The sequence below is a fragment of the Charadrius vociferus genome, unplaced genomic scaffold (assembly GCF_000708025.1).
Source record: "Charadrius vociferus isolate BGI_N301 unplaced genomic scaffold, ASM70802v2 scaffold103, whole genome shotgun sequence".
NCBI classification, from domain to species: Eukaryota; Metazoa; Chordata; class Aves; order Charadriiformes; family Charadriidae; genus Charadrius; species Charadrius vociferus.
Genome location: NW_009648061.1, coordinates 6,840,179 through 6,851,241, shown reverse-complemented (window position 1 = coordinate 6,851,241; position 11,063 = coordinate 6,840,179). Strand labels below are relative to the sequence as shown.

The 11,063-nt window shown below is 41.2% G+C and overlaps 1 protein-coding gene across 2 annotated transcripts in view; it reads left to right on the top strand.

The window, feature by feature from the left end:
* Positions 1-1,201: 1,201 nt before the first annotated feature.
* Positions 1,202-11,063, top strand: part of GRB10 (growth factor receptor-bound protein 10) — a 113,812-nt gene continuing 103,950 nt past the window's right edge. For both annotated transcript variants that reach the window (XM_009883791.1, XM_009883790.1), the window contains exon 1: positions 1,202-1,252. In XM_009883791.1, coding sequence (XP_009882093.1) covers positions 1,202-1,252 — 51 coding nt within the window. The remainder of the gene's footprint in view (positions 1,253-11,063) is intronic.

Below are 11,063 nucleotides of genomic sequence, written 5' to 3'. Positions count from 1 at the left end.
CACTCACAAGAGGAAATGCACCGCTTGAATGTGCATTTGCATGGAACACCCTATTTGATATATTGCATGAGAATAAAGCCATGAGAGAAAAGGCAGACGGGAAAGGGTAAAGGGAAGAAGGAGTTGTGTAATTAGGTGTTGAAGGCTAATGCTGCATAATGATCTCAATGATCTTACCCATCTTTTCCAACCTAAATGATTCCATGATAAATGGCTGTCACCTGAATTAACTTCCAGATTCAGTGTTTTCTTAGAATCATAGAATCGTTTTGGTTGGAAAAGACCTTTAGATCATCAAGCCCAACCATTAACCTGGCACTGCCAAGTCCACTACTAAACCATGTCCCTAAGCACCATCTCCCTGTCTTTTAAATACCTCCAGGGATGGTGACTCAACCACTTCCCTGGGCAGCCTGTTCCAATGCTTGATAACCCATTTGCTGAAGAAATTTTTCCTAATATACATCCTAAACCTCCCTGGCCCAACTTGAGGCCATTTCTTCATGTCTTATTGCTTGTTACTTGGGAGAAGAGACCGATCCCCACCTGGCTACAATCTCCTTTCAGGTAGTTGTAGAGAGTGATAAGGTCTCCCCTCAGCCTCCTTTTCTCCAGACCAAACAACCCCAGTTCCCTCAGCTGTTCTTCGTAAGACTTGTTCTCCAGATCCTTCACCACCTTTGTTGCCCTTCTCTGGACATGCTCTAGAATCTCAGTCTTTCTTGTAGTGACAGGCCCAAAACTGAACACAGTATTCAAGGTGTGGCCTCACCAGCACTGAGTACATGGGGACAATCATTTCTGTAGACCTGCTGGCCACACTATTTCTGATACAAGCCTCAGTTGGTGAGAGCCAGTCTTCAAATGGTCAGGGTCTGGGTGTGAAGAGGGGCTTTCTTTTTTGCCTGGACTGAGGAAATAAAGGAGGAGCCATCCAGCCTCAGAATAGTTATGTTGGGCTTTTGAATGAAATATCAGGTTGAATGTGTTTTCTAAGCTAGAGACAGCAAATGTGCAGATTTGCTACTCCAAGTTGATGCAAATCCTCGTCACCTCATCTCACTCTTCTCGGTCTTCCCCCTCCAACTGTTTTCAATAATAAGTTGATGAAATGTCTTCAGTATGGTTTCTGACAGTTTGTTTGTACTCTGCAGGTCCTGTGAAGCAGTAGATGTAATTTGAAGAAAATTTGAAGGAACAAATGGCTTTAGCTGGCTGCCCAGACTCCTTTTTACATCTTCCTTATCGGATAGTAAGTTATGAAACTGCATGTTCCTGTCAGTTTGTAGCATCATATTGCTGTGTGCCAGTGATTGATTGTGCATTCAAACTTTTCATCAAACTGCTAATAGCTGTCTGGCAATTCTCTGGGTTTTGCTAATGTTTGGGAACAGAGTCTCTGTTACAATCCTGTATTCAAGACCTACTGCTGAAAAAACTGGGTCACTAATATGTACTAAGATTTGATTCCTGTCCTCAAAATAGCCAGTTCATATTTGGGAGAAGGCACTTGTTTCCTGAATAAATGGCAAGCTACGATACCAGTGAAATGCCTTGCACCAAAAAGTATCAATGTTTAAATGCTATATTTGTAGGAGCAAAGGCAGAGATTTTTACACTGGATTAGATTCTACGTTTGTCTAGTCATTGTGCTGTATCTAAGCAGCCAATGTGGCATATTACAAAGAATATATAAAAAAAGAAAAGCCACAAAAACAACAAACCACCTCAGCTCAATTCAAAGGTGCTAGGCAAAAATGAACGTCGAAGTTCTCATATATATATTTTTTTTTTTTTTCTTTCCCAGGCAGTTGTGGTTGGCATAATGCATGCTTTGTATTTTTTACGGAACTGCAAATTTGTTATTTTGGGCATGACCTTTTTTTTACCCTTTTTTCTCTTTGTTTTCATAGTGTGCTTACCGCCCTGAGGATTCAGTTATGATTTTGGGCCCTGTAGACATGCAAATGATTAAACAGAGTATCACATGACATTGCAACCTTTTTCTGTTTCTCCCAAGAGAAACATTACTAGTAGTGATTACTACAGCCATGCTACTCATTTGAAAGAAAAGGAAAAAAAAAAAACAAACAACAAAAAAACCAACAAACAAAACCACCAGCAACAAAAATCCCCGACAAATCTCTATAGGATTTACATGTCTGTTTTGTAATATGTCAACTTACACTTTTTTCCCCAACAGGAAACTTCAAATTAGTTAAAAGACTAATGTTAGTATATGCTGAGATGTCAGTTGAATGTACCTGAACGCTTTTCCTGATAACGAGAAAAAAATAACAGTTTCTTTATAACTGTTTTTGCAGCTATAAAAATAGAATGCACTTTGAGAAATCGTGTGTCCTGAAAATCTGTTGCTGTACTTGGATCTATGATTTTAAAAGAATATGTGAATAGATGTGCCTGGACTTCATAATTTTGATGCACTGTGAAATTATGCTTCCAATTCATTTAGAGCATCATCTGAGTCATGGTGCGAAGCTGAGGGAAAGGAGAGCTATGCAAGAGAAACTTGACATTGTAGGCAGTCACTTTTGAGCTGCAAATTCTTTACTGAATGTCAAATTTTCTCATGAAAATAGTGTCTTTAGTGGTTCATAAGCAGTAAGAATGTGAATTTGCCTTGGTACTTCCCCTTGCTCTTATAAACCCTGTTGATAATCTGCTTTAGTCTGGGGCAGTCAACAGACAAGAAGTGTCAAAGCAACATGGGTGACTTAAGACAGTGGGAAAGCGGCTCCCTGTTTAATTATTTTTGGTCATAGCTTGCTGTATTAACTGTCCTAAGGACTTGTAACCAGTTTAAAGACTAGCTTTGGAAGCCCATTCACAACTACTGTGCCTTCTGTCAGAAGTGAAGTTTGCATTAAAAAGCCCTGAACATCTGTTTTTCCACCCCTACTAAATCTGACTTAGAAGCTTTCATCACCTTGTCTTTCAAATTTGGCTACAGTGCCAGTATTGTGTTGGTAAAGGGCTGAAAGAAGGTTAAACTAAATATGCTCTAGATTAGAGTGTGAAGAAGTATTCTATTTTTTTCGGTACATTTTCTAACTTAATATGAATGGAAGGCTATAGAGAACACTTCTCCAGAGTTCCCCAAGGTTGGGACCTTAATGCTGTTAACTTCAGTGTTCAGAATAAATTGACGCGCTAGAGTTTGGGACTATGTTCAAATCAGACAGCAAGAGAAATGAAAACCTGGATAAATGAATACACCCTACAGAATATCCTTCAGGGTGCCTTGTTGCCAATTCTCCTCTACCTTCCTTTTTCTGGTTTTGGGGAGACAGGCAAGGCATAGATATTTGACGTTTTTACTCTGTTCTTTGTTTGCAGTGTATGCTGCGTTGACAAGCTTTTGGGTCTTGTTTAAGAGCTTTTTTTTTTTTTTTTTTAGCTTTCTCAGGAGTTAGCACATAAACCAGTCACACTGAGTGCATTCTCCTAGAAACAATCTCTAGCTTTGTGGAAAAAATCAATACTACCTTTTAGTGGCTTTCAGGAGCCCTTTCCAAATTCTCAAACTCTTCAATAAAAATCCAGCAGTGAGAATTGGCAGCGTTTGTCTTCTGTTCCTGGAAATTCAGAACATAGTCCCAGAATTTCTCAGAAAAAATGGGATGATTTACTGTGTTTCCGTTCTTTTGCAATCTGTAGTCACAACAGTATTTATGCACGGTGACTTGAACTCTTAGGGAAGATTTAGTTCTTTAACCCTTTGATACATGAGTTGTACAAGTCTCGGTGACATAAATAACAAAAGGATAGGGTTTTTTTTTCTCAGTTTCTGAAGATAAAATTCTGGGCATGCAGGAATGTTCTGTTCATCTTCTATTTTCTGCCTTCTGTTTATTTTCTCATAACCGAGATGCAGGCATGACTTTATTAATAATTAATAGTTTGTTTTCAGAGAGCTGAATTCTTATTAGAGAAAGACTTGTTCACATCACACTCGCGTCTAACTTGGCATAAAATGCACTACAAGCACTTGGTCACAAAATAGGGTACAGAGCTGTGGACTTCAGGGTTGCTAATAGTCCTTTTGACCAGATAAGAGGAGCAGAATTTTTCACATCACACTTGAGAAGCTTTGTGCACTTCAAGAGTAGGGAAGTAAATACCTAAGAGAATTAATCAGTTAGAGGCTAGCTGCTGTAATGAAAGCCTCCTTTAATGATGTCAGATTTGTGGATGTGAAGATGATGTACTGCTGTTACTACAACAGTCGCATTTCTTTGCCTTCAACTGGAGGAACAGCTAGGGACAGGTTCTCCAGATTTTAGTGTGGCAGCTTTGATTTGATCCTTGTTTTCCATAGAATGATACAGTAAGTTAGAAGTCACCTTTGGAGGTCATCTGATCCAAGTTCATGACATATTGAGGTTATACTTGTTTTCTTAGGGTGTTTAGCCTTGGTGAGAGTAGGGTTTTGGGATACTTGCAATTTCAAGGGTTGCTTGTTTTGATTGGGTGGTTAGAGGGGGTTTCTGTTTTAGCGCGGGGGGGGTGGGGCGGTGGGGTGGGGGTTGGGAAGATGCAATATCTCTAATTCAGTTACCTTGGTGGATGCCGTAATCCTCATCCCTGTGAAATCTGTTTGACTTAGTCTTATCTCTGCCACTTTGGGATTTGGGAACAATCTGACATAGGTGTACATGCTGCTGTCTATGTTTGCCTGAATAAAATGTCTTTTGTCCTAAAAAACACAGCATGAAAAAAAATCAGTTGCAGAATCTCTGTCCAAGTAGCCTGAAAACCTATGTAGGAAGGGCTGTTAAGGCCTATGTTTTGGCCCTTGTTGTCTGCCTGACACTGTTTGAAAATCTTCATTCACTTAGCTATTGACAGTTGTTTATTGAGACTATGGAGATCTTTCTTATGATTTGTGGTGGGTTGACCCTGCCTGGATGCCAGGTGCCCACCAAAGCCTCTCTGTCACTGCCCTCTTCAGCTGGACAGGAGAGAGAAAATATAACAAAAGGCTCATGGGTTGAGGTAAGGACAGGGAGATCACTCAGCAATTACTGTGAAGGGCAGAACAGACTTGACCTGGGGAAAGTAATATAATTTATTGCCAATTAAAATCAGACTAGGGTAATGAGAAATAAAACTAAATCTGAAAACACCTTCCCCCCCACCCCTACCTTCTTCCCAGGCTCAATTCTTAGCAGGGCCTGTTGCAATAGGAAAAAGGGGTAATGGTTTCAAACTCAAATAAGGTAGATTTAGACTAGATATAAGGAAGAAATTTTTTACAATGAGTGTGTTGAAACACTGGAACAGGTGGCTCAGAGAGGTGGTAGATACGTCACCAACAGAAGCATTAAAGGTCAGGTTGGATGGGGCTCTTGAGTAGCCTGATTTAGTGGAAGATGTCCTCCCTGCTCGTTGCAAGGGAGGTTGGACTAAATGACCTTAAAGGTCCCTTCCAACCCAAACTATTCTGTGATTCTCACTTCATTCCTGAATTCCCTACCTCCTCCCCCCGAGCAGTGCAGAGGGATGGGGAATAGGGGTTGTGGTCAGTTCATCACATGTTGTCTCTGCTTCTCCTTCCTCTGCAGGGGGAGGACTCCTTACACTCTTCCCTTGCTCTAGCATGGGGTCCCTCCCACAGGAGACAGTCTTCCACAAACTTCTCAAACGTGAGCCCTTCCCATGGGTTACAGTTCTTCATTAACTGCTCCAGTGTTGCCCTTTCTGCAGGGTTCAGTCCTTCAGGAACAGACTGCTCCAGCATGGGTCCCCCATGGGATCACAAGTCCTGCCAGCAAACCTGCTCCAGCGTGGGCTTCTTTCTCCATGGGTCTACAGGTCCTGCCAGGAGCCTGCTTCAGCGTGGGTTTACCACGGGGTCACATCCTTCTTTGGGCATCCACCTGCTCCAATGCAGGGCCGTCCATGGGCTGCAGGTAGACATCTGCTTCTCTGTGGACCTCCGTGGGCTGCAGGGGGACAGCCTGCCTCACCATGGCCTTCACCACAGGCTGCAGGAGAGTCTCCGCTCAGGTGCCTGGAGCACCTTCTCCCCCTCCACTGATCCTGGTGTCTGCAGAGTTGTTGCTTTCACATATTCTCAATCCTCTCTTCTGCTGCAGTTGTGCGGGACTTTTTCTTTCGCCCCTTCTTAAATACGTTACCACGGAGGTGCCACCACCGTCGCTGATGGGCTTGGTCTTGGCAAGTGGTAGGTCTGTCTTTGAGACAGCTGGCATTGGCTCTATTGGACATGGAGGAAGCTTCTAGCAGCTTCTCACAGAAGCCACCCTTGTAGCCCCAGTGCTACCAAAACCTTGCTACATAAACCCAATACATGATTTTTAAGATTAAAAATAAATGGCAGCTTAACTTATTCTCATTAGGCTTAAATGTACAAGGATGGTCCTTGTATAGAATTTGGCCCGGAGTTTGGGTTTTCATGCTAATGGGGCAGTATTGAAGGACCACAGTGCACAAGCAGGCTTTCAGAGTCCTTGGGCATAGCTGAGGGAATAAACACCAGAGGCATTATTGCATTGTGTCATTCTTTACATATTATGTGAAGAAATGAAGCTGAAATGTTGCTACTGCCAATGCAGAAAGTCATCAGATTTGTGAAATATGGTGTCAGTCAACAGATATTTTTTTTTTTTACGCTCTTGTTTTAACAGTTTACATGTATGTGGTGTAGAGGGTTGACGGACTGCAGCAGACATAAAGTACATAGCAGTGAGAACAGTACTGAATGTTTTTACAAGACATGTTGCCTCCAATATGAAGTTATGAAATCTGTCTCCCTGAATGCAGGCTGCAAATATTTTTTACAGATAGAGTTGATGCTGCTTGGTAGTTTTTGTTGAAGAGCAACTGGAGCTGGATTTCTAGATTCTGCCTATTTTTCCTGGAAGGAAATGTATTTTAAAAAATTGTCCCAAAAGTAGTGTTTTTCACTGACATTGAAATAAAAGTGTGGTGCTTATCTCTTGGAGAGGCCATTGGAAGTACACTTGCCCCTGCTACTGCATGTCATCAGAATATTGCATGTGAAGCAAACTAATGTCAAGGAAATTTGTATCTCACACTAAGCTTTTATACAATTGATTACAGTTTCCCTTTTGACAAGAAATACCCATTAATTACTTTTTTGCTGTACCAGTTTGCCTTTTTGCAATTCCAATTGAAAGTCTGTACTTAACTGTTTGCACTTCTATGTTTGTATTCTAATTTACAGAGAAGTTGGTTGGCGAAACATGAAGTCTTTTTTGAAGGTGAATGCGAGCAAGAAATTACAATTGGCTAGGTCCACATTTTTCAATTATGAGATTTTTCAACCCACCAAAAGAAAAAAAGACTCAAAGCACTCTAATGGTCAATCATACCATTTACTACTTACATTACTACTAACAGTTGTGAGGAAACAAAGTAGGTATTGCAAGTCAAGTGAGGAAATTACAAGTAAAGGAGCTTAATTTTGCTTCTTCTTGTTAATGGTTTGCTCATGCTTGAACAGTAGACTCAACCTACCTTTTCATCTTGTTGGGTCATCATATACAAGCAGTCTCTTAAATTTGTCATTTAATTTTATCTCTAGTTTTCATAGATGTTTGAATCTACAGTTTACTACTTAAGGGAAGGCTGAAGGGGTTTCTTAAGAATCTAAATAAATACCTGAAAAGAGAGTGCAAAGAGGATAGAGCCAGGCTCTCTTCAGTGGTGCCCAGTGACAGGACAAGAGGCAATGGGCACAAACTGAAACATGGGAGGTTCTCTCTGAACATCAGGCAACACTCTTCCACTGTGAGGGTGACCAAGCGCTGGCACAGGTTGCCCAGAGAGGTGGTGGAATCTCCATCCTTGGAGATACTCCAAAGCTGGTCACAGGCAACAGGCTGTAAGTGGCACTGCTTGACCAGAGGGGTGGACCAGATGACTTCCAGAGGTCCCTTCCAACTTCAATCGTTCATTGATCCCGTGAAAATCAAAAGCAATGGATCTCTTTAGGTTCTGACTTGTGTGCAGCTTTTAAGATGCTGCTTCCAGATTGTAAAAACGCCCACGTTGATAAAATCAGGCCATTTTCTGGTGTTTTCTCACAAAACTTCATGAGCCCATTCTGAAGTAATGGTAACAATCAGTTTAGCAGACTATAGCACCAAACTAAATCCTGTATTTTTTTTTTTTTTCTTATGAATGGGATCTTTTCCAAATGAGTAAATATTTAACAAGCTGTTTACCAACTGGTTATTTTGGAGAACTACCAGTATGAGTGTTTTCATGTTAGTAACAGCTCTTGCTTAACGGAAGAGAGAAGTTGATGTACCAGTCCTAAGACAGCTTCATACTTTAAACGTCTGTGTAAATATAAAAGAACAGAAACATGAACTATAAGAAAATGGAAGTGTTTTGTTTTGTTTTTTTTTTAATTGGCTTTGTTATAGTCAACTGGGGTTATGTTAGTTTGGGGGGGTACGTTTTAATGAATCTTCCTCCTACAGATGTTCTGTGCTCTACATATGAGTAAATAATAACCACTGGAGAAGATTATTTTTTTAAGAGGAAGATAAGATTGCTGTGCATTTGGAGCTGTCACTTTTCAAGAAAGTGCTGTGGCTCGGATAATTCTGAGTGTTGCTGTCCATGCCAGTTGGCTCAAACGGGCTTTTTCTATCCTTGGAAAAGACTGGAGATACAATGTTGTCTTATACTTAAGCATTTCCACGAAATATATCTAGATACAGACCTTGCTAAAAGTTATGCCTTACACAGTCTAAAGAGGAGACTGATCAAAGGAAGGACAGTATTCCCTATGCATTTATGATTTCTTCTTAAGTTAAGAAAAAAAAAAGGGGGGGGGATGACCCAAATGACAACCCCACAACCAAAACCCAATAATTCTGCATGAAGTTGTTTAAATGTGATCAACTCTGAGAACAGAATTTTTCTGTTTCTGAAAAAGAAACTGTGGGTACGGTTTCCAAATATTATTGTTAATGTGATGTCTCATGGCAGGGATCGTCTTGTTTCTACACTTGCAGACTATCTAGTCGTAACACTGCAGCTCAGTCCTCAACTGAAGCTGCTGATTCTAACAAGAACAGATAGCCTAAACTCACCATGGCTTCGGTGGTGGATGGGCCACTTCCTTTGCAAAGCTAGGGATGAATGCATGAAGTCTACCTAGAACCTGCTATGACTGAAAAGGATCTTCACCTGCTTCTTTTGCGTCCTCTAAGAATTTTTCTTTCAGTTTTGAATATAACGCAGTCTGAAATACTCATTCAAAAGTTCTCCCTAGGTTTCCACAAAAACCTGCCTCTTTTTCAGGTGTATTTCTAGTGTGGTAGGTACGTTCCCTTCTCAAGGTTGCGGTATGGAGAGCACAGAATAGAACAAGGACTTTGTTCTTGATGAATTGGCTTTGCTTTTTCAGGATGGAATTTTACCAAATTGATCAGCTTTCAGGAATCCTTCGTGTAGAAAGGGCCAGATTATTGGTATTAATGGCCTTTTATGCCACATAGTATTGATATTTTAATCTGAGGCATTAAGATACAGTGTTTTTCTTTCTGGTTTTGAAAGAACAACAAGCAATCAAAGGTGGAACACAAATGCCCAGCAAAGCTCTCAGGCTTTACTGCTATTTTAAGATAGCTTTGGCTTGCATACTGGTAAGACCAGTGTACATATTTGAAATTCTAGCCTCTACAATGAAAAGACAAGCCCTCGGAAACAGCCAGTGGTTTTGGAGCATGCTTGTCCTTTGCAAGTTGAATGTTAAACAATGACTTGAGACTCTACTACACACTGGCTGTAGCTCTTGATGTCTTACACACTGGCTCCATTTTTTGACATAATTTTGGCAAGTGGGGGAACCTGGCAATCCTTCATGCTAAAGGCCTTAGCTCTAATAAAGCGCTTTAGTTATTAGCACAAGTAAATAGTTGTCCATTTGTGCTTCATTAATGCATATTAGTCATACAGTAAATACTGTCATGCTGGCAAGTTCCCCAGAATACTGAATACTTCTGCACAGTTCAGGAGGGGGTTTCTGACAAAGTGGTGTTGGCACCTTTCTTGAAGAAGTTCTTGAAGCTATTAGTGTAGGAGAGTGACAGACCATTATTTCAGCTCACGTGGGTTTTTGTAAAACTGATACTTCAGTGGATGCAAAGAAGTATTTTTTTCTGAACTTTATGCTCTTGCAGTAGGTATTTCTCAAGTTTGCAGTTAACTTTTCTGCAGTCTTTGGCTATATCTGAGGCAGATTGTTTTGGGCTACGGGGAGTACAAATGAGGTGCCTACTTTTGTAATGAAAATAATTAGATATTCTAAAATCCCATAAGATTGTCCAATACTGTAAAAATTTAACTATATAATAGAAGAACCTAGCCTGTGCAACAGTATGAAGAAGTCAAAAGGCAGCATAATGATCCATTATCTGTGTGGTTTTGTTTCTTGAGAGGTAAGACCCTTAATATAAATGGAATGAAATTGTGAGCTGAAATGTCAGGTATGGCTTGTTCTTTGGAACAGCCAGCATAGAATCATAGAATGGTTTAGGTTGGAAAGGACCTTGAAGATCATAGAGTTCCAACCTCCCTGCCATGGGCAGGGACACCTCCCACTAGACCAGGTTGCCCAAGGCCACGTCCAGCCTGGCCTTGAACACCTCCAGGGATGAGGCCTCAAAAACCTCTCTGGGCAACCTGTTCCAATGCCTTACCACCCTCAAAGTGAAAAACTTCTTCCTAATGTTTAATCTAAACCTGCCCTCTTCCAGTTTATAACCATTCCCCCTCGTCCTATCACTACATGCCCTTGTAAAAAGTCCTTCCCCAGCTCTCCTGTAGGCCCCCTTTAGGTACTGGAAGGCTGCAATAAGATCTCCCTGGAGCCTTCTCTTCTCCAGGCTGAACAGCCCCAACTCTCTCAGCCTCTTCTCATAGGAGAGGTGCTCCAGCCTTTGGATCATCCTCATGGTTCTCCTCTGGACACGCTGCAGCAGGTCCATGTCCTTCTTATGTTGGGGACTCTAGAGCTGGATGCAGTACTCCAGGTGGGG